This window comes from Girardinichthys multiradiatus, chromosome 8, assembly GCF_021462225.1.
Source record: "Girardinichthys multiradiatus isolate DD_20200921_A chromosome 8, DD_fGirMul_XY1, whole genome shotgun sequence".
In the NCBI taxonomy this organism is placed as follows: domain Eukaryota; kingdom Metazoa; phylum Chordata; class Actinopteri; order Cyprinodontiformes; family Goodeidae; genus Girardinichthys; species Girardinichthys multiradiatus.
In genome coordinates, this window is record NC_061801.1 from 38,767,681 (window position 1) to 38,791,926 (window position 24,246).

At 42.0% G+C, this 24,246-nt stretch overlaps 1 protein-coding gene across 2 annotated transcripts; it reads right to left on the reverse strand.

Moving 5' to 3' along the window:
* Positions 1-484: 484 nt before the first annotated feature.
* On the reverse strand, positions 485-23,961 carry ghrb (growth hormone receptor b). Of its 2 annotated transcripts, XM_047373660.1 has the most exons (9): positions 23,693-23,960; positions 20,071-20,158; positions 9,518-9,641; positions 7,704-7,882; positions 4,513-4,691; positions 4,280-4,424; positions 4,090-4,180; positions 3,843-3,912; positions 485-1,557 (listed from the first exon to the last, which is right to left on the reverse strand). In XM_047373660.1, the coding sequence occupies exons 2-9, from the start codon at positions 20,150-20,152 to the stop codon at positions 763-765; spliced, it is 1,665 nt and encodes a 554-aa protein (XP_047229616.1). In that variant the 5' UTR covers positions 20,153-20,158; positions 23,693-23,960; the 3' UTR covers positions 485-762. The 2 variants fall into 2 exon arrangements, with proteins under 2 accessions (XP_047229616.1, XP_047229617.1); XM_047373661.1 differs by lacking the exon at positions 20,071-20,158 and having other exon boundaries at positions 23,693-23,961.
* Positions 23,962-24,246: the final 285 nt, after the last annotated feature.

The window sequence follows — 24,246 nt, forward strand, 5'->3', positions numbered from 1 at the left end:
CAATTCAATTCAATTCAAATTCAAAGAGACTTTGTTGATCCCCGAGGGGAAATTAGAATGTATGAACCTGACTTCTGTGAAGTTCCTTGAGACAACATGTGTTGTGAATTGGTGCTATATAAATAAAACTGAATTGAATTGAATTACTAACTTTATTTCCAGCAGAACAGGTCCATACCAGACCTGATTTTCTCCTCACTGGCCGTGTTTCAGTCTTCTTCACTCCCCAAACGAAAGGCAGATAGATGCAGCTGGATTCAGGCCCTTACAAGCCAGCAGAAATGCATCTCCAGACATCATCGTAACTTTGCTTCACTTGTTCTAATTCATTAATTTATGAGGCAAAAATGTTGATATTTGTTCCCTTTTAAGTTGAGTTCCTGGTCTGCAGATCCAGGGTGTCTCCATATACAGTGGTGCATCACTGTAACATCATCAGACTTTGTTTTCTCTTTACTAATGCATGAACATGAACAGATACATGCAGCTTTAACAGAGATATTTATTTATTCTACGCTGGGTTAAAAAGTGTCAAATCACCGGGGTGGTTTCCCTAAACATCTGGTTTCTCCAAATGGTTCTGTTTCCAGGCCAAAACTCTGGTCTGTGTCCTGGTCGGGATCCTCTGAGATGATCGTCTGAAACCTCCTGAGGCTATTTTAGGCAAGCTGAAATCCAGCAGGGGCCCCTCAACAGTCCACCTCCAGGAACTGTCGTCTCTTTAAGTGGAAAAAGTCCTGGGTAATTCGATCCTCGGCTGATTTAGGGTGTAATGTTTCCCAGCAGATCGGGGGTCAGGTAGGTGTCTGACGTCGGGGTGATCTTTGGGATGGTCAGGTTGGGGCCTGGTGTTTGGGTTGGTGTTAGTAGCAGGCTATTCTGCCTGTCAACACCTTCAACCACGGTGTAGACAGGAGCTGAAGGCAGCTGGGACATGTTGGACTCAGGATGGTTGGGAAGCTCTGCTGTGGCCAACTGTAGGCTCAATTTAGCTGCATTAGGCTCAGAGGTGCAGTCTCTCTGATCTGGATTAACCACCATTATGTCGTCTTGTTTGTTTTCCTTCTGCTCCACCATGTCTCTCTCTTTGCTGGTATTTTTTTCCACCACTGTGACCTGCTCAGGTGACAGCAGCAAACTCCCAGAAGACCTGACCTCGCCGACCTGCGTATACACCGCGTCTCTGCCCTCGGCTACTAAAGACGGCCTCACAAAGCTGGAACTTTGGTGCCCAGCGGTTGTCTGGGACGATGTTTCCATACCAACGGCCTGATTTGGGACAAAAGGATGGACAGGTGATGGGTTTGACTCACTGAGAAGATCCGGCTCGCAGCAGCTGGAGCGGCCCGAGTCGTCGTCTCTGAAGCCAACAGACAGCGGAGAGCAGTGATAGGACAGCGAGTGGTCCATAAGACAGTCCGTGTTCACGTCCATCAGTTTGTCACTGTGCTCCTCGATGTCCAGGTCGATGAACTCCACCCAGGGGTCGTTGTTGAGCTCTGGTCCCAGGTCAGGGGGACCACCGAGGATCGATTTGAGCTCTCGAAGCTTCCCTTTCTGAAACACAAAGGAGCCACAGTTCAGACATTTCCCAGCACCATTAGCTGTGGTTTTCAAGCCAGACTCAGGTCCATTCTGGTTTCTGTGTGCACTGTGTTCTAGCAGAGATACAGTTTTAATTGTACTGTCTCCAGATGACCGCTGACTTTTCAAATCAGACATCAGGCGCGTAAAAATCAAAGAACTATGGGAAAAAGCAATATTGTTAGCAGTCCCTGCACTGGTTTGACAACCACAAATGTTCATCTATTTATTTGGGATTTTATAGGACAGACAAACACAAAATAGTGCTTAGATGTAAAGATGAAGAAAAATGATACAAGCAGAAATAAAAATCTAAAAAGTGAAAATCTGAAACCTGCTTTAATCTGATTCTCCTAAATAAAATCCTGATATGAAATGCCTTTAGAGGTCACCTAATTAGCAAATAGAGTCCATCTGGGTGTGATTTATTCTCAGTACCAGGCCTCAGTCAGTACCAGGCCTCAGAGGTTTGTTAGAGAACATTAGTGGACATCAGAGCAAGACACCCATTTTAACTGGAGGAGCTGCAGGAATCCATCGTTCAGGTGCAGGAATCTGTTGACAGGACATATATAATCATGAGGTGAGAGAAAATCTGTTGTCTACAAATTGACATGAGTCGTGAACAGGACATCTACTCAGAGAACAAAAATAAAAATTCATCAGTAAAACCGTAGAAATAAATTCTGTGTCCTGGTTCCAAACCTTGATGCAAACTCTCGCATAGAGTTAAAAAATATGAATCTGGAGCCAAAATTATGTTCAATTGAGATTTATTAATTGATTAGTCTGCGTCTACAAGCACTGATCTGGAAAATGCTTGAGGAAGGAACACGTTTATTTGTTGAGGCACTCGAATAGGAGCAATCACAAGTGCTGGACCTCAGCATGCTCCAACCTTGAGGACAAACTGTGGAATCATCCAGGCTGCAAAGAGAGGCTTTCTGCCTTTAAGATGACTAAGAAACACTTTGAGAATGCAGACAAAAAGATCAGGCTACGAGAAATTTCCTTCAAACTGTTGGAAGAATCAAGGGAGCAGCATTCCTGATGACAAACAATGGAAGGGTTTCCAGGAACTCCTGAACCTGAACTCCAGATCCTCGTCACCCAGCAGAGCAATGATTTGAACGCCAATCTGAAACTGAGACCGTGTGAACATCGACTGTAGAACATCGAGGAGGAAATTCAGCAGCAACAGTCTGAGATTCCTTAAGATAGCGCTGTTAATGATTTAAACTTACTTAAAGGTGGGTTGACAGGATAAACAGAAGCTAAAGAGTAACACAAGATGCAGTTTAAAAACGAAAATATAGAGAAAAGCAGAGTTATTGGTTGCTGTGGTGATTCCCACATTTTTGGGAACAGGCCTCAAAGAAACAGGAATTGTGGAAATATTTTATCTTCATATCTACAAAAGCTTTGATTTGTGAGGTACAAAAACCTCTGAAGATCACACGTTTGAATTGTCATTGTTTTCCAGTGTTTAACATTTTGAAGGAACACTTTTATTACAGTATTTAAAGAACAACTCGGAGCTGAAACAGAATGGGAGTAAATCAGAGTTTAGGTGTGTGCACTCTGCACTCTGACAGGATCTGAAGGGAAACTGTAAGTCCTGCAGCTGTGAGACAGAAACTGGGTGAAAGTAGACGTTACGATAAATATACAAACTGCATGTCAACATTAAATCTGTGGGAAATAAAGCAGCTTCAACAGTCAACAGTCTTTCACGGGGCGAACCCAGTGTGATAATATCATCAAACTGTAGAAAATCCACAATCTTCAACTAACCCAGAAAAAACCCCCAAAAAGGTACAAAAAAAGATTTAGCCAGATAAAATCCATCTGGTTCTAACTTTAAATAATAGTTCTAATATAAATTATGGCTCAGCTGTGGACCTTTGAAGAAGGCTGGGTCTTTATGCTGCTTTCACCTAAATCCCAGTATTGTCTAAAAGGAAAATGTATGCGACGTCTTTCACCACTGCTAAATGCATCAATACAAGTCATAACATATTAATTCTAAGTCAGACACATGATTTGGTGAGTTTAGTGGGGGTGGTCTAACACTGTGGGTGGGTGACGGATACGGAGGAATAGGAGAAAAGAAATGCATTTAACACCAAAGAATGTGCTTCACTGCTTCTGCACCGCTTCTGTTCTCAATGACCTCTCACAGGTTAAAGTAGCAATTCAGCTGGGAGCAGCAGTTCTTTCTCAAACAAAATGCTACATCACAGCATGTGGAAACTTGCCTTCAATAGATATGGGTCAATTCCTTGTATTTTAGGTCCAGGAACAGGAGGCAGAAGAAGAAACATCAACCTGGAGCAGGAAGGAAAATGGTAGAAAAACAGGCTGGATGTTACTTGGTGGGGATGAAGTTCTTCTTCACAATTTATTTCAGTACTTCCTTCTTATTTGTCTCAGTTTGTACACAAGAAATGTAGCAACATACGCAATTCAACAGAAAGGTTGTGATTATGATTATGATGTACTAACTTTTCTTGCTGTGAAATGATGACTAACAGCAGGATGGCCACTAAAGACAAAGCTCCAAAGATGAGCAAAGCCATAACTGGGAATCTGGAAACTGATGGACAGAAGATGCAAAATACAAACAAATTAATTTAAAATTCAAAATATTCTAAAGCTACAGTAGAAACAAACCTTAGTAAGATCTTGTGTTTACCTTTAGATGGGATGTGGACAAACACAGAGTCGCTGAAGTCTCCAAAGTTCTTCCCTCCAAGCATTTTGCAACGGACCCGGACCTCATGGTTGACGTTGGTTTGAAGTCCAAACAGGGAGCGATATGTGCTTTTTACAAGGTTGCTCTGAGGTGCACAGAAAGTTTCAAATGAGCGCTGTAGGAATACAACTTTTTCAATCTAAGCAGAACAGGAGCAACTCGCAGACACCCACCATTTCCCAGTGGTCAGAGCCAACCTCGCGGTACTGAACGTCGTACTGCAGAGCTATCCATCCCGTCTCCACGTCTGCAGATTTCGGGGGCTTCCAGTTCAGCATTATGTCAAAGTGCGTGCTGGTCAGGCTCACGTTCATCAGCTTCCAGTTCAGTCCGGTAGGAGGATCTGGTTGCACTGCAGAGCAGAACCAGCAATGCTCAGAGGAAGACCAAAGAAAACAACTTCAAGCTAAATGAGAGAATCCTGCAGTATTTTTACTACATACATAAAATTCAAAAGCATTAATTACTTTAAAGACTCCTTAAATGAGGCTTTGTAGGACAGTTCTGCTTTTTTTTATCATGTGTGGTTGTGCAGAGTAGTTATAAGTAATTAGTGTTAACCTACAGTTCATCAGAGTCATCTCAATCTTGAGGATCTGGCAGAAGTTCTCATTTCAAATGAACCGGTACTCAAAGCGGGAAAAATCTTAATGGCAACTAACATTGGCTACGTCCCAGCCCAACATTTCTAAATTGAGTGCATTGTTACCTAAAACTGACATGGACATGATTATTCATGCTTTTATTTCCTCTCATTTAGATTATTGTAATTCCCTTTTTACTTGTTTTAACAAATCTACTATCAGTCGTCTCCAGTTGGTCCAGAACACTGCTTTGAAGCTTTTAACTGGAACCAACAGAAGGGCTCACATCATACCAGTTTTATCCTCTTTACATTGGCTACCTGTAGGGTAGGGCCCCCAATATATCATTGAAATGTTGTTTCCTTATTCTTCAGGTCGCACTCTTTGGTCCTCTGCCCAGAACCTTCTAAAGGTCCCTAAGACCCGGTTCAAAACTCGAGGCGACCTGTCCTTTCAGGCAGTATCCCTCAGGCTGTGGAATGCCTTGCCCTTGTCTCCTCGTGTGGCCAACTCTGTTGATTCCTTTAAAAAGCCGCTTAAGACACTTTTATTTAGACAAGCTGTTAGTAAAATGTTCTACTTCTTGATTTGTACCTGTTATTATTGTGTTTGTACTATATTAAGCCTATATCTGTATTTATTTTATTTGCACTCTGTAAAGCACTTTGTGATTTTTATCTGTGAAAGGTGCTGTATAAATAAAGTTTACTTACATTTTATAGTACACTGAATTAATGTTGGTGTAGTAATTTACGTCTTTTTTCATAGTAGGCTACGCCACCTGCTGGCATAAGTGGATAACTGCACAGTGCTCTCGAAGTGTGTTGTCCTTAAGACATCTCAAACTAAGCAACAAAAACATTTTATGTCAGTAACTAAATCTGGATGGATGGATGGATGGATGGATGGATGGACGGATGGATGAATGGATGGATGGATAGATGGACGAATGGATGGATGGATGAATGGATGGATGGATGGACGGATGAATGGATGGATGGATGGATGGATGGATCGATGTATGGATGGATAGACGAATGGATGGATGGATAGATGGACGAATGGACGAATGGATGGACGAATGGATGGATGGATAGATGGATGGATCGATGTATGGATGATGGACGGACAGATGGACAAATGGATGGATAGATGGACAAATGGATGGATGGATGGACAAATGGATGGATGGATGGACGAATGGATGGATGGATGGACGAATGGATGGATGGATGGATGGATGGATAGATGGACGAATGGACGAATGGATGGATGGATGAATGGATGGATCGATGTATGGATGATGGACGGACAGATGGACAAATGGATGGATAGATGGACAAATGGATGGATGGATGGACAAATGGATGGATGGATGGATGGACGAATGGATGGATGGATGGACGAATGGATGGATGGATGGATGGATGGATAGACGAATGGATGGATGGATGGATGGATGGACGAATGGATGGATGGATGGACGAATGGATGGATGGATGGATGGATAGACGAATGGATGGATGGATGGATAGACGAATGGATGGATGGACGAATGGATGGATGGACGAATGGATGGATGAATGGATGGATGGACGAATGGATGGATGGATGGACGAATGGATGGATGGATGGACGGACGGATGTATGGATGGACGAATGGATGGAAGAATGGATGGACGAATGGATGGATGGATGGATGGACGAATGGATGGATGGATGGACGGACGGATGGATGGATGGATGGATGGACGGATGGATGTATGGATGAATGGATGGACGGACGGATGGATGTACGGATGGACGAATGGATGGATGAATGGATGGATAGACGAATGGATGGATGGATGGATGGATGGACGAATGGATGGATGGACGAATGGATGGATGGATGGATGGACGGACGGATGGATGTACGGATGGACGAATGGATGGATGAATGGATGGATAGACGAATGGATGGATAGACGAATGGATGGATGGATGGATGGAAGAACGAATGGATGGATGGATAAACTGAAATAAGACAACACCATGCGACTCCTAAATTTCCTGATACACGGCACCGATATCCTTAGACCAGTGAAGTCCAAAGTCAGTCCTCAGGGGCTGATGACCTTCATGTTTTAGATGTTTAATTGGTTCAACACAACTGAATGGACCATTAGCAGACTCCTGTCAAACTTAAAGCCATGCTGAGGAGCTAATGTAGCAGTTGAATAGTCTGTGTTGGAACATCTAAAATGAGTTGGACACCCCTGTCTCAGGCTACTTCTAAAGGCCTACAGACGATCTGCAAGAACAACAGAGATACATGTTCTCCATCCCAGGGCTGCAAGAACAACAAGACATCATTCTGGTCTTGCAGCCTAGGTTTGGGGGTTCTTGCAGCTTGGTCTTGATGCATATTCTAGGCAGAACATTTTTTTTGTGTTGTATCCCAGAATATAAAGCTGCTGCAGCAGGAGATAACTAGGAGGACTTCCCAGGAGCTCTGCACTTGAGCTCTTGTGAAGTATGAAATGTCCTACCCAGAAAGGGCTTTATTCTTGTTCACGCAGCCTCGGGTAAAATAACAAATTCCTCTGTTCTAGAGTGTTTTGGCCTTCAGAACAGATGAGAAAAGAAAACTCTGCATAGTGAGACTCAGAACTTCCCTCTTGTTTAATCTCCTGTTGGAAGCTGGAAGATCTCACTCCAGTGGAGTCAAGAACAAACAGATAAAATAAACCGGCGCCGAGCAGCCAGACTCTGATGGGGTTTAGAGGCTGTAAACTCACCGATGTCTGGCACAGAGAAGGAGATCTCGTCGTACAGGACAGATTGGTCCCTGGAACGTAGCTGCACGTTGTAAGACGTCCAAATGGTGGTGTGGTTCTCGTTGAAGAAGCACTCATCTGGTCTCTCCGTGCTGTAGAGGGGACATTCACTCCAGTTTGCCTCCGATGTGGTGAGGGGCCTGTTAGGTTGAAAGGGAAAACAGTCAGTCTAGGAAATCTGGTTAACATAGCAGAAGAGTCCATCTGGGAAGAAAACTGCTGAGTTTTCTTTCATAACGTTGGATCTGACCTCATGTCATTCTTCGTTTAGGCTCCATTTGTCTCCTTTTTACTAAAAGTACTACAGGAAACAATCTGTCCATTTTGTTCTTTAATGGGATTTACTGTCTTTACTCTTTCAACATTCAGCAGATTCAACTACATAAGCATCCCCCCGACCCCCACTAACAAGCTCCTGGTATCATTCTGGCTGAATATTTGACCCCTCTTCATTGAAGAAGTGGTAGAGGTCATCGAAACACTACTGCCAAAGATCTAACTAGTAGAGTATAGCCTAGACATTTTAACATGGTTGACGTTGGAGCTTTGAGGAGACCATCGCAGAAGCTTAACGTCATGCTTCATCTGTGTTAAATATGCCCACCTGTGTGGAGGTATTACATAAGGCTGTAGACCTCTTTCTTCAGTCAAATAGCCCCACAGCCACCACCAAGTTTGACAGATGGTACAGTGTTCTTAGTTGTGAAAGCCTCATCATGACTCTTCTAAACAGCTCAGTATTTGTCTCGTCCTTCCACAAAATTTTCCAAAGTGCTGCAAAATTTCAGTCGAGCTACAATGTGTTAATTTTAAGGCCTGGGACTTCTTGCTTGTTTGATACCCTCTCAGTCAGTGTTGGAAAGTGTCACTGATCCTCCAGCGGTTTTCTATGTTGTTCCTGAACATCCAAATCAATCTCCTGTCCTCTGAGGTGGATGGTTTGAAACGTCCTCCAGACGATGGCAACGTACCAACACATCTCACTAACCTGTATTAACATGCAATAGTTTAATTGATCATCTTGGATCATGGACTCGTCTTCAGCTGTTTAGGCTCCAAATGATTTTCCCAGTTTGTGGAAATCTACAATGTGCCCTTGTTATATCTTGCCAGTGTTCCTTGGACTTTCCCATTGTTTTGGATGTTGATCGGTCCAATTACTGCGCTCAAACAAATCCTGCTTGTGCCGCTTCACTCCATCATGATCACTAATAAAAAAGCTAATAGGCCATAGCCTCGCCAAAAGGCCATTTTAGATCCTAATAAAAGATTAAGCCTAATTTATGTTTATATTTGAGCTTCTGCATCCCGTTGACGTTGTTTTACAATTTAAACAGTTTAAATAAATCATTAAAAGCCAAGCATTAACAGGGCTTTCATTTATTTGGTTGGATGTAAAGCCTTTCATTGGAACAGCACAACGGTGACCCTCAGGTGGACTTCGCCTGGGTAAACTACATGGAAGATAAGGCTTGGACACGCTGGGTACACAGTGCAGGTATAACATGGCCCCAGTCAGATCAGGTGTGGAAAGATGTCGACTCAACACAATAATGTGCTTCAGTTGGATGAGATATGCCTTGATTTTGTCATGTGAGTTAACCCCAAGCTGCTACAGGTTCCAAACCATGAACTTTATTATTTATCTTCATACTTTTACATTTTTAACACTTATAAAATAGCCTTTTTGTACCTAATCTGTTGTCCCTGATCTACCTTTAAGTGGAGGAAAAACACAGGTTTATGTATTAGTGAAGACAATCATTTTCCCTTACAATCTGTTGAAGTAGAATAAGCGCAGATCCCTTGGTTCTGAGAGGTTCTGGAAAGAGCCGACACTCCATCTGCAGTGGAAAGTCTCCATGCTGGGGGAGATGCAGCCGGTGAGGTGGGGGCGGACTGTAAAGAAAAAAAACATATATTATTTGCATATTATATTTAAAACTATCTGCTTCTTTCCCTCTTTTTCCTGCTGTGTTTGAAGCCATCTGAGCTGCAGGATGGTAACTAAAGCCTGATTCCCCTCTGGCCACAGGGTGTCCATCAGCGTTTTCCTGGAAGTCCTTTTACTGCTCGTCAGGAGAATGCTGCAGGAGGAGGAGGAGAGTTCACTGCTTCTGTTGTTGTGGAATCGTTTGTTTGTTTTCGATCTTCCAAGAACTGCGCTTGCACAGAAACAGCCGCACGGCTCAGGTTTTACTGCCTGCACTAATTGAGAACATGTGTGCACAGAGCCGTTTTCTATGGAGAGCTTCCAGCTGCAGGCTTCAGGCCCAGTAAACTTTGAATCTGTGAAAACTTGTTCATAGCAAACTGAGGGTTAGAAATGACCACATTATGTTGTCCTTTCCTCATAATTAACTGGTAGAACAATTATCTACAGTAGATACAGTCATAGCCTATAAATTCTGTTGCATCTTTTGCAGCTTTAGTATTTGTGCTAAAAATGCAGAAGGTTTATAGATTAATGTGCAGAGTGATCAGCTGCAGATGAATTTATTTCTAAGAGCTTAATTTGCACAGGAGAAATTGAATCCAGCTCAAGTGACTTTTTACGAACAAGAAGAAGAAGAGTTTGCTTTAAATCAGCATCTGGTAGTATTAGCAATGGTTGCCTCCAACAAGAAGAATGCTGCCATCCTCGCTTTGCGTCAAACAGCCTCACATACAGGAAACTGCAGCTAAATGAACATGAGTAACTTCAAGCTGCATTGAGGAAGATTTCAGAGTCTCCTACAGAGTCATGTTGCCACCAGTGCAGAGCTTGTGCAGCCAGTCCTTTGCAACTAAACCACCAAGAACAGAATGAAACTCTGCAGGGAGAACAATGATGGATAGCAAAAGGCTGGTAAAAAGTTTTCTTCTTTGATGAATCCTTTCTCTGATTGTTTGGGACATCTAGAAAATCATTTCTCCAAGGAGGAAAAGCTGAGTGCTCCCATGACTTCTGTTTGGTACCAACAAGGAGGCATCCTGAAACAACCAAGTGTGGAGTTGTATTTTTTCCAAGGAAGTTTTCTGCCTCCAAAATCTGCCTGTGAACTCTGCAGTGAGTAAAGAGTGGGATCCGTACAGAGGATTGTCTGGTTCCAAATCTCTCCGAGACTCATAAGCTGCTACAATCTTCTTCCCGAAGGCCTCAGACAGCTCTCCAGATCTCACCAACCAAACTAGATTATTAGGGTTTATCAGGACAAATGTCCTTCAGAATGCTGACCAATGATGTTCTCCTCATGTGACCCTGATTTGACACCTATGTGACGTTTAGGTCAACTGAAACCAGAAAAAATGTGGGGGTGTCCAAATTTATTCCTTCCTTAATACATTTTATATGAAGCATTTAATGGTTTTTCTACAGTTTTTACATTACTTAGATGTTTCAGCGTTTCTAAATAAACTATTTTAGACAAACACACAGGCTATTGTGGAGTGAATGAATGAATCAGTGAACGATATGGATATAATTTATGCGGTCTTTAATAACCTGCAGTTTCACCTTTGATTTAAAAATGTCATTTTCTGATTCCTCCAGTTTGACGTGGCTCCTAAAGTCTGAACTTTAGAGAAGAAGAAGAAGAAGAAAGAAGAGGAGGAGGAGGAGGAGGTCGGACAGTTTTACTTGACGACAAATAGGTGCAGATTCCTCTAATCCCGTTTGTGAACCCAGCGCAGAAATAAAACATAAAGCAGGAGCAAACAATTGAAAAAATAAAGTAGATAGCAGTGCTTTTTCAATTTCTGCCTGAAAGTACTAATATGAGGAATGCAATAAAAATAAACATTTAATTAATGGTGATTAAATCAATCAGTTGGACTGTAATAAGTTTTGATCACCTGCTTTCAGAAAATGTCTTTATTAAGTTAAATATTCTTGTTTTTTCACTGTTACCTTAAAACTGTAACATTTTCAGGATAAAATAACTGAAATAAAAGGAGAAATCGTGAGAAATAAACAGAAACAACAGTGAGTCAATCTCACAGAATACTCTGTCATGAGGGCCAACATTTATTTCCTTTTGTAAAATCACAACATTTTTTGTGAATTTTTTTCCAATAATAAACTGACCGTGCAGGATTTTATTGAAACAGTCAGATGTTTGTAGAAAAGGGAAGGGTAAATCATTGCAGATCATTGGGTCAACTGTTTGCTTGCCCATGCCTGCTGGATGCTTGTGGTTCTGCTCACTGCAGATTTAAGTTGACGTCAGAAACCCGGTTAATGAACGAGAAATAAATGGTCCATCTGTTTACAGGGCAGATTTGCTTCATTCTAGATCCGTGATCGGGACCGTGCAAAATCATTCAGAGGGCCATAAATGGCCCCTGGGGCCACACCTTGGACAATGCCTGCTATAGAGTTAATGGCCGACTGTAGGATTAGCAACCAAATACTGCATTCTTGATTAAAGTCCTCCTAACAGCCCATCTGCTGTCTGTGTTGGACTCTCTTCAAAGCAACAGTGATGATTTTCAGCGAGCCTCGGCAGGCCGGCCTTTAATCCACACCTTCACAGGTGCAGTCAGTGAAGCTACTGTGGGCAAGGCAGGAGACATCAAAACAAACAGAAAATGACAGAGTCGTCAACGAATATCAGAACGTTGGCTGGGTGGTGGAAAACAATCACACAGCTGCAACGCGCTGAACAGATTCCTGCCTGCTGGTTTCCACAACCCCAAGCTGCTCTCCTGCAAGCTCTGAACATCGGCAGCGACGTTTCTACTATGCTCCAGAGTCCAACTATGTTCCTAACACAACCCCCTGTTTCAGGCTCTGGAGGAGCTGCAGAAATCCACAGCTCAGCTTGAAGTACCTCTTGATAGGACAACCGGTAATGCCCTCTCCACAAATGTGAACTTTATAGAAGAGGGACGAGAAGAAGGATATTATTGAAGAAGTCCTGTTTGCAGGTAATCACCAGTCATGTTTAGGACACAGCAAACATGTGGAACAAGGTGCTCTGGTGGAAACGTTTTGTGTGGTGGAAACCAAACATCACCATGAACACAAGGCTTGGGATTGATGGTTGTGGTGATAAGATGATGTTTGCAAACCTCATGATTATCTCTTTCATCGCAGGAACTATTGTTTTCTACTGCTGGTTTCATAAAGCATCAATGTCAAATAGTTAACATGACTGAATGCGATTAGGATGGGATGTTCAGTGGTGACGTTGCACTACTACTGTAACTGGAGCATTGAGATGGACAATTTTATTATGGCTAGGTGATATTTTCAGTGCAGGATTTACCTGCATGCAGTGATACATGTTTATTTCCAAAAATGTATTTCTAATTACTTTAAATTTCATCAATCGACATCAAAAAGAATACACCAGATACTGTGATAACGTTTTACGTCAATATCTCCCATTCCTACTGAACCATCTCATCCCTACGGTGAAACATGGTGGTGACAGTATCATGCTGTGGGGTTGCTATCCTTCAACAGGAACAGGAAGGCTGATGGAGAAAAATCCATGGAAATCCTGGAAGAAGCCATCCAAAGTGTGGCCCATTTGTTTAAGAATGGTACAAATGTGGCCCTCTAGCAAATGGAGCTGATGCAGATGGAGACTTCTTGTAATTTTTTAGAGAAGAGATTTTAGAAGAGATTTTCAATGACAAATGTATATCTTCTTAAATTTCTTTCGTTTGCTTTAATGTTAGTTTTATAGTAAGAAGGGCCACAAAAAGCCAGAGACTTTCCTCAAAAACAGCCTGGGGCACGCCCATTCATCAAGCTCGGCTAAAGACAGCGAAGGTTTTAAGGACGTTCTGGTTTGTGTTGCAGAAAAAGACCGAAAACCTTTTCTAGACCGAGAAAACAGAAAATATTATATTTGGTTATATGTTATATAACCAAAGAGTTAGAAAACCTTTCACCTTTTCTTTTAATAAGGCCAATACCTCAGACCCTTATACAGGTCCTTCTCAAAATATTAGCATATTGTGATAAAGTTCATTATTTTCCATAATGTCATGATGAAAATTTAACATTCATATATTTTAGATTCATTGGACACTAACTGAAATATTTCAGGTCTTTTATTGTCTTAATACGGATGATTTTGGCATACAGCTCATGAAAACCCAAAATTCCTATCTCACAAAATTAGCATATCATTAAAAGGGTCTCTAAACGAGCTATGAACCTAATCATCTGAATCAACGAGTTAACTCTAAACACCTGCAAAAGATTCCTGAGGCCTTTAAAACTCCCAGCCTGGTTCATCACTCAAAACCCCAATCATGGGTAAGACTGCCGACCTGACTGCTGTCCAGAAGGCCACTATTGACACCCTCAAGCAAGAGGGTAAGACACAGAAAGACATTTCTGAACAAATAGGCTGTTCCCAGAGTGCTGTATCAAGGCACCTCAGTGGGAAGTCTATGGGAAGGAAAACGTGTGGCAGAAAACGCTGCACAACGAGAAGAGGTGACCGGACCCTGAGGAAGATTGTGGAGAAGGGTCGATTCCAGACCTTGGGGGACCTGCGGAAGCAGTGGACTGAGTCTGGAGTAGAAACATCCAGAGCCACCGTGCACAGGCGTGTGCAGGAAATGGGCTACAGGTGCCGCATTCCCCAGGTCAAGCCACCTTTGAACCAGAAACAGCGGCAGAAGCGCCTGACCTGGGCTACAGAGAAGCAGCACTGGACTGTTGCTCAGTGGTCCAAAGTACTTTTTTCAGATCAAAGCAAATTCTGCATGTCATTCGGAAATCAAGGTGCCAGAGTCTGGAGGAAGACTGGGGAGAAGGAAATGCCAAAATGCCAGAAGTCCAGTGTCAAGTACCCACAGTCAGTGACGGTCTGGGGTGCTGTGTCAGCTGCTGGTGTTGGTCCACTGTGTTTTATCAAGGGCAGGGTCAATGCAGCTAGCTATCAGGAGATTTTGGAGCACTTCATGCTTCCATCTGCTGAAAAGCTTTATGGAGATGAAGATTTCATTTTTCAGCACGACCTGGCACCTGCTCACAGTGCCAAAACCACTGGTAAATGGTTTACTGACCATGGTATCACTGTGCTCAATTGGCCTGCCAACTCTCCTGACCTGAACCCCATAGAGAATCTGTGGGATATTGTGAAGAGAACGTTGAGAGACTCAAGACCCAACACTCTGGATGAGCTAAAGGCTGCTATCGAAGCATCCTGGGCCTCCATAAGACCTCAGCAGTGCCACAGGCTGATTGCCTCCATGCCACGCCGCATTGAAGCAGTAATTTCTGCAAAAGGATTCCCGACCAAGTATTGAGTGCATAACTGTACATGATTATTTGAAGGTTGACGTTTTTTGTATTAAAAACACTTTTCTTTTATTAGTCGGATGAAATATGCTAATTTTGTGAGATAGGAATTTTGGGTTTTCATGAGCTGTATGCCACAATCATCCGTATTAAGACAATAAAAGACCTGAAATATTTCAGTTAGTGTGCAATGAATCTAAAATATATGAATGTTAAATTTACATAATTACATTATGGAAAATAATTAACTTTATCACAATATGCTAATATTTTGAGAAGGACCTGTACTTGGACCTGTAATCATTTTTCATGTAAAATTATTTTCTCTTTTTATTAGAAGAAAATAATTCCGGCCCCTTTTTTGGTCTGCTGTGCTAAATAAGCTAAATGCATATGTATGCCACACATTTCAGAAATGTATTCGCAAAAGAAAAGCCTGAACATTAATAATTGCTCTGGTTTATTGCATAAAATCCCAGTAAAATACAATGAGGTTGAAAGGTTAACCCTAACTCTAACCCTGAAATGTGGAAAAGCTTTCATCATAGTTACTACTTAGATAGAAACATAAACTCAGAACCAGCTTGAGCAATAATAATAAAACAAAGATTCCCAGTAAATGCAAAGTGAGTTCTAATGCTGAGGATGAATGTTTCTATTTAAACACCACTGTCTTATGTTTGCATCGGGCAGGAGGCCACTGCAGCAGGAAGGGACATGAATATACAACAGGTTGTTCTCTGAAAGTGCAGAAACATTAAACCAGCTTTTATTTCTTTACATTTTCCTTCCAAGCAGACAAACTTTCTGGTAATCTCTCTTAAAACGACTTTCTGAAGCATTTTCTTGGAAGCAGTGCATAAAGCAGATGGGATGGCTCCAGCAGTTCTCTCTCTAATGAAGACTCCCACCAGAATGTTTTTATTGTTCCTGAAATCTCTGAAAAAAGCTTAGGGCAGCATTTTTGAAAACTTGCAACCAGACGGTGACTGGATCCTCCTGGAGGGCATCAGCAGCCGCTGGTGGACCGTCTTAACCTCACTGACAGGTTCCGTGTCACACGCTGAGAACAAGTCGACTGTGTTTCCCAGCTGAGAACAGCAGCGTTGCAGCACATATTGTTGATGACAGTGATGCATGCTGTCCCTCTGGCCCACTTCAGAGAACCAGTCAGGGGTTAAAAATAACCTGTTTACCAGATCGATGGCTCCGCCTCCTCCTCCAATTTGGAGCTGAGCTCAGTCAGGATTAGGAGAAAAATCTGACACCCAGCTATGTGGGGCTTTCTGTGGCTCAGTGAGCAGAAAACTCAACCTGTGGGTTGGTTTTAACTGCAGGGCAGCACTTAAAACTGACAATAATCATAACGTGTGTTTTTACTGGGATAGAATATCAGGAGAAAAAACATCTTCTTCCTTCTTTCCGAATGCAGATTTGGGAAATATGGAGGTATTTATTTTGCCAAATAGGAAACATCTGGTCATTTCTCACTGTTTTCTCACATTCATCACTGATTTCTCTGCAAGCACTGAAACCTCACTGGTGGCCCATAGCTCAACGTACTGTTTGGTGTTCTACCAACCAAATAAAGGACACGTGACTCAACCTGTCTGGGTGCCAGGTTCCTCCATCCACACTATTCAGCCTCAGAAATCTGCTCCTGAATGAAGATGGAGTGATGAATGTTCAACCCGGTTGCAATCATCTGGTCCAGGTACTGTCTGGTCAAAGGCTTCTTCAGTGAGGAAAATATGTTTTTTGTGGCGTCTAGATTTTTTGATATTTTAGGTTTTCCACTTTATTTAAGAACAAGCTAAACATTTGGGAGCTTTACATGGATTTTATCAGTAAATAAATCTGGATGGATGGATGGATAAACGGATGGATGGTACACAGATTGATACAGATTGATTGCGATACAGAAAAATCTCTGTATTTCCACAGGTATTTAGGCTTGGAAAACCCCCTAAAATAAAATTCCAGAATTTTTCAGACTGCACAGGAACCTTGAACTTTGACGGCGACCTTCACCGAATCATTTCATCCTCAGCTGTTTGTCTGCATCTCCACTGCTTCCAGAAACGTCCTGGGAGTTCAGTTGGCCTCTGCAGATCTTCCTCAGGTCCTGCTTGTTGTTCCCTGCCCCACAGTGAGGCTCTGAGCAGAACTCTGAGAACCTCCTGGTTAGAAGAACCGGGCCAACCCGCTCGTCAACAGCGTGTTCCTGTGTTTGTCCAGCGGCTGTCAGGCAGAGTTCACTGCTGCCGAAAGTAAACACTGGAGCAGCACGTCCTCCGCTCTGCATGCTGGGATTATTTCCTAGGTGGGAATATCACCTCACATCGTGTTCAAGGACTGATTGCTGAGCCGTCACCAGATCTGCAGTAAACATGTTTACGCCCTGATTTATCCCTGAACGGTGCCAACAGCCTATTTCAGGGTGAAACACGACATCCTGGCTGCATGTATTTTTATAAGTCCAGATGTGTTTCCTGGCCGCCGGGATGCAGGAAACATTCATTTCTTTTAAAGGACAAACTCGTCCCATTAATGATCAGCCGGAACGCAGTTTATTGTCTGTCGGGCTGTTTGGCCCCTCTGTGTTAATTAGCCCGTGTTTTTCCTCTTACTGGATCCACTGGGGTCTGTGTGAAGCCGTCATTATGATTTCTGCTGGAAGCACAAAGGCCAGGAGATTATTCCGAGTCAAATGTTCAGACACCAATCAGTTTGCTCTCTCCAGGGAAATAAAGCCTCATGTTCAGCAGACAGAGGAGCTGCTTCCTGCATCGGATTGTCTCAGCACAGATTAAAACCCCAAAGGGATTTTTAACATATTAAACTAGAAATCATTCTATTTTTCTGCACTGGCTGGACTTCACTGTCAGTTTTTCCTATTTTAAATCCATTGTGTTGATAGTCTTTCCCAAATAAAGTGAAATCTAACCAATTTTGTCACGATCCTAACAAGGTGAAAGTGTCTGGAAGGCGCATGGCAGGAAAACATGTGGGAACAATAACAAAACGGGCCACAAATCCAAACAAAGCTGGGAAAAAAAATCAAAAATGAAGGTCTCCGCTGAGCCTGGGTGGGAAAACTTGTCTACCCCCCTGGCCCCCCACCAGAGTCCAGTTGATTCCTAGAAGTAGAACCTCAGACGGCTACAGCATGGCTGGGAAATGAAAGGAGTTATTTTAGTCGACCCATATTTAAAATGTCCCAGCTGTCCTGCAGTAAACCCTGGATCTGGGACCACTGGAGTGTCCTTGAAGGAGATCACTTTCCCAGTCTGCTTTATGCATGAAAACTCGTCATTTCTGTTACGTTTATCTGGTTTTATTTCATTTTGATTTCTTGTTTCTTCTCTCTCTACTCATTTTATTTTTTCATCTGTGTGACGGAAGCATCGCAGCTTTTAGTTTATTTACCGTTTTCCTCTTTTTCGTTTGTTTATTGAATAAAATAAAAAACAAATACACAAACAATTAAAATATGTTTCAATTCTAATAGAATTTTGATAAAACAGAACATAAAATAATAAATAAAAATAAAATATTACATAAAGTGATAAAAAAAAAGATTCACTGATTTCATGATGAAATAAAATACACTTAATTATTATTATATAGGTGACTGTGGCTCAGAGGAGGAGAAGCCTTCATGCAATCAGCATTTTGTGGGTTCTATTCCAGCCCTCTCACCAATTGTCAATGTGCCTTTGTGCAAGGCACTTACTCCCAAATTCCCCCCTGATCTGCATAGGACTGCATGCATGTCTGCTTGTTTGTGAGAGTGGTTCTCAGAATGACTAGAGGTGTGCTTTAATAACGTCAGTCCATTTATCATTTAAATCCATAACTTCTTATTCATATACGATTAAAAACAGAAGCCTTTTGCATGTTGACTTTGGGGGAGTCCTTTGCTATCCATCCCCGCAGCATGATGCTGCCACCACCATGCTTCACTGTGGAGATGATGTATTCAGTCTGAGTGTTAGCGTCTCAGAGCACCTTCTTCCACCTGTGCTTTCCTACATAGCTGAAAGGAAACTACAAACAGGATTTCTCAACAGTGACTTTCTTCTCGCTTCTCTTCCATAAAAGTTTGATCCGAAGAGTTCACGATGACAGGTGGTCCTGTCAACAGATTCGTGGATCTCTGCAGCTCCTCCAGAGCTACCATTAACTTCTAGACTGCTTCTCTTAATTATGCTCTTCTTTTATTTGGGAGTTTTAGAGAAAAGGGGGATACATACAAATAGAAGATTTTAAGTTGTAAAAAGAAAAATGAAAACCATGCATCATTTTCCTGCCAACTGACAATTAAGGACTACTTTGTGTTGCTCATCTTGTTTTTTGGCAGAAATCAGTCAGATAGGGTGTCACTCTGGTGTCTTGTAACGTTTAGATGTGTCCCTGTGAACACAAGTCAACACAAGCAGAAACATCTGAAAGCTGCAGCTGTCTGACTTTGACTCTACGACCAACAAGATGCTGGTTCTCGTCTAATTTTGCTGTCGTAGAGTCATTTCAGCACACGGTTCCCTCAAACGTTTCCTTCTTCATTACAAAACAAAGGCCATAAAACAGAAAACCCAAACACTTCACCTAACCATTGAGAGTGTTATGCAACCAAACCCAGATCCAGATGTCGAAGCATGACCTAAACATTGAACCCTGACTTCAGCTGAAATGTGACCTATGTGTGGAGTGCAGCCGCTGCAGCAAAATCCAGGCCTCCACACTGAACAGCTTCCCATTGTTTGGCTGTGGAGTGTTCCCTGCTCTCCAGGATTCCTGGTAAGCCACTTCACCAGAAACCCACCCTCTGTGGAGGGCGCCGATGTTGTGCAACACATATTGTGCTCATCTAATGGCCAAGGCTGCAGAGTTCTTACTGATTTAAAGAGCTGTTTACGCTCAAGAAAGTACATTTTAGTGTCTTGACAACCCAACAAACCTACAGCAAGGCACAAACAGAGCAGCTTCAACACAAAATAACAGGAGACAGAGAGTAAAAACATCGCCTAGTGACCTGAAATAAACTGAACAATTATTAGTAGTTAAATGTTTATGTCATACCTTGTTCAGGCTTTAATTCAAGTGCCTGGAAGGCGAAGGCGTGAAGGGAGAAGAGAAGCAGAGCGAGCGCTGAAGACATCATGTTGAGCTGTGATGGAAACATTAACTGAATGTTAGTCTGTCAACGCGTTCCACCCAAAAAACCCACAGAGGTCCAGCCCACTAATGCCATGAAGCATCCTCAGTCTCCCCCCACCCCACCCTGGAGCTGAAGAGAACATCGCATATTTTCCTGTCAGTCATCAAACCTGGAGGAGTTTTCTGCACAGAAATATTTCAGAACAAAAAGGAGTTCTTCTGAGCTCAAGTTTGATGATTTCCAGCTGTTATGGGGATTTTAGGATTTATTTGCAACATTTATTTTCCCCAAATGGAACGATTGCAGAACAAACAACTGGACTGGTTTTTAAAAGTAGCAACTGGGTCCCCAGGTTTAAAATTATTTCCCCTAAAAAACACAGGCTCAAATATATAGATAGAGTCAGCCTTTAATAAGCGGCACCTAAGGTTGGAGAATATATTTTAACTTGACAAGGCCTTCAGGTTAGTGATCATGACTGAGGGCAGCCCTAAAAGAAAGGTGAGGGATTCAGACCTGACAACACTGTGCCTACTGTCAGGTATGGTGGTAGCTGCATCATGCTGCGGGACAGGTTCACTTGAGGAGGAGTAAGTTTACCTCAAAACAACAGCTGGTGAAGATGGCGACTCAAGCTTGAGACTCACACAAACACAGGCTGTTGCTGGATAATAAGCTGTTCATGATAGCTGTAGCTTCATAATTATGACCAGGCAGACCATATGCTTGTTTCTGTTTAAATCTTAAATGGTAAAAATAAAAAATATTTATATTTACAAAGAGTACATGAACAGATCACAAAGTCTTACTTTTTCCAGTAGAACTGGCGCTTATTAAATCAGAATTAACACAGGATAACCATAGGAGATAACAGTTTAGGCATGGGTCCAAACTGTCAATGATAAGGTTTTTGCTGGCCAAATAAATTCATTAATTAACAAAAATAAAAGCACAAAACACTATATTATAAATAATTTTTCCTGCTCAAGATTTTATTAAATAAGATTTTAATTTGTTGGTAATCATTTAGCCCTAATTAAAAATAAAAAGTCTGTGCTGGAGGGCCAGATTCATATCATTGTTGAACTGCAGTCGAGGGCCGCACAAAATCAGTCCAGGGGCCGCAAATGGCCCCCTGACCGCACATTTGAACACCCTTGTTTTAGGCTGTTTAATTGTCAGCTTGTGTACCTGCAGGTAAAAAGACTTTAAGGCAAAAAATCACGAGGATTTCTCCTCACACTGTAATCAAACTGCTTATTGAAATTATCATCACTGCTGAACAGAACATCTTTCAGTTTTATTTTCTAAAGAAGCTTGGTCACAGCTTCTGGAGCATAAATCAATAGTGACAGCTAAGAATGAACCACGCCTCTTGGCTACTTGCCTGTGAGCACAATTTGCTCATTGTTTTCCCAGAATTCACATCACCTAATCTTTCTTTAAAGACGTTAAGCAGCGGGGTTAATTCATCATTTTCATTCCTAGAACTTCACATTTATTCATCCTTCCTGGAAGACGCAGCTGTGAAACAGAGTTCTGGTTGGGATGGCCTCATCCAAACAGCTCAGGGTCAAGCCCCACCCCTCCGTTGGTGTTCTGGCAAACATCTCAATTGTCTGATCCTGGAAAGCGGACCCGGCCAGGGCCCGCTGAGGTTAGGTTTCCTAATTACAAGGCGCCATTTAGGGAAGCTGCATTTGGTTTAGATCAAGATGACACACGGGTGACACCTTCAATTCATGGGGGTTTAAACATGAACTGGTTGCACAGCTATGAATATACACTGGATCTGATTGCAATCAACCCATCAGGCTCCGTTATATATTGATAAAACTAGATATTTATATACACTGGATGAAAACACACAACTATTTTATTATCACTGTCTGACAATAAATCAACTTTCCCTGTTAGGATTGCCTAAATTATTTCTATTTGCTGAATGCCAGAGCATTAAGAGAGCTTTTTTATTACGTTCTTTACAGTGAGAAGCTTCCATACTCTAAGATTATTGTGTCTTTATATCAGGGTGAGAATACTGGACCTGCACAAGTCTGATTAATCCTAAGGTACAATTCCCAGATGCCTCAAGGTGCCACGTTCAAATGTTCTAACAGTTATTTGTACGTAGAAACAGCACCGGGGATGTCCAGCTATCATACGGTTCGGAAAGGAGACTGGTTCTGTGTCCCAGAGATAAACATGTTGGTATGAAACGATCGAATAAACCCAGAACCTTGTGAAGATGCTGCTGAAGCTGATAGAGAATGTCATTGTCCACAGTGAGTCCTGGACCAACTTGACCTGAAAGGCCACTCAGAGAGGAAGAAGCCCTACCCCTGATCCTGGAAAAATTGGTAACTTTCCTAACATTCATCTACAGTTTTCCTTCTTAGATGTTTGCTGCGGTCCTCCATCTGAAGGGTCCAGGGACTTTCAGCCTTCGCTCACAGAACCACTTTTTATTCTCAGTTCCCATAAAACTAACTGAGATGGGGAAAAAGCTTTCATGTATGCTGCTCCCTTTGCCTGAAGCGAACTGCAAAAAGGTCTCATTGGAGGCTTCTAATGGAAATGCTGGATGACTTGGAGTCGGACACATCTGTTTGCAGATGTTTTGTCTGATTTTTAGAGCTGAATTTGTCAGTTTGAAAGTATTACTTAAAACGTCTGTCTGTAAAACGTTTCATTTTGTGCTGCTGTCTACAGAAGGACACACTAATTACAGCGATTTTTAATCTTCAGTGCTTTTCCTGGTTTAATAAAGGTCAAATAAAATTTTTTATGAGTGTCAAACTAATTTTATTGGCTGCTGTCAATCACGATCACCAACCAGAACTACTATACCTCATTCTTATCAAGTTAGACAACATCCCAGCCAGTGATTAGATGAATGTATGTAAATATTTGAACCTGTATGTATACTTTTGCTCAATTATGAAATAGATTAAAAAAAAAGATGATAAATGTAAATTTTTGCACCCATATCTTGCTTTGAAATTAATTCATGTTTTTATACATTTATTTCAGCACACGGTTCTATTGAAAAGTCCATATTTCAAATGAACTTTTAAGCCCATGATGAGTGGATGGTAGCATTTGAATGGAATTTGTTTTTATACCTTTATAACATTCAATGAAATAAATACAAATAAAAAAACTGATCCTTGATCAAATTTCAATTTCTTGGTCAACATCAATTTAAAGGGGGCAATCAATCTAAATCTGGGAGGAAATGATAAATCTCTTCCCCTAAAAATCCTTAAGCAGTAGCTGAATGATTTATTTTTTCTTGGAAAATAATAACCAACCATTATTTAGCCTTTAAAGCCGCCCAGTTTCAATGGGACCCCAGTCTGTTTGCACAGTTTGAAGCTCTAACCATTCCGTTATCTCCCTCTGAGCCTGATTTATAGGAAATGTTTAAATGAAGCAGCATTAAGCTCACGCAGCACACACTGAAAGATGCTCAAACCGCGTTTAAAACACAAAAAGATCCCAGTTTGGAGTTTAAGGAGAGCAGAAGATCCTGGTGGTTACCTTTCGCAGAAAACCCACAGGTCTGACCCCGTAGAAGCCCCCCCTGACCACCGCCGCTGCACTGGTCCGTTCCCAGTCCTGGAGCTTCTGCCGGGTTTCCTCGACAGACAAACCGATACAACGGCGACCAGGCACGTAAATTACGTCCAAAGTCGTGCTACAGAGAGCCGCTGACAGCAGCTGAAAGTGTTTCACCGGGAGAGGAGCGACAGTTGGAGACAGAGCTGTCCTCGCTGCTGTTTGACAGCGACTTTCTGTCGGTCTGCGGCTGCTTGAAGCGGGGATAGACACACATAGAGAGGGGCGCCATCTGCTGGTGGAGACCGGGTACAGCATGACAAAGAGGCGGCAGGCCTTTCTCGTGACTTTTTTTTTTTTTACTTCATTTCGTTTGTAAATGTAAAGAAAAGTCATATAAAACGTATGTTACAAATTTTAAATTAAGAACGCGTTTCCAACAGAATGAAACCAGACGGAAAAGTATTAGACCCACTGAATTTTCTCAGAATTTCAACTTTTCTTCTTGGAATTCTGACTTTAATGCAGATTGGCAT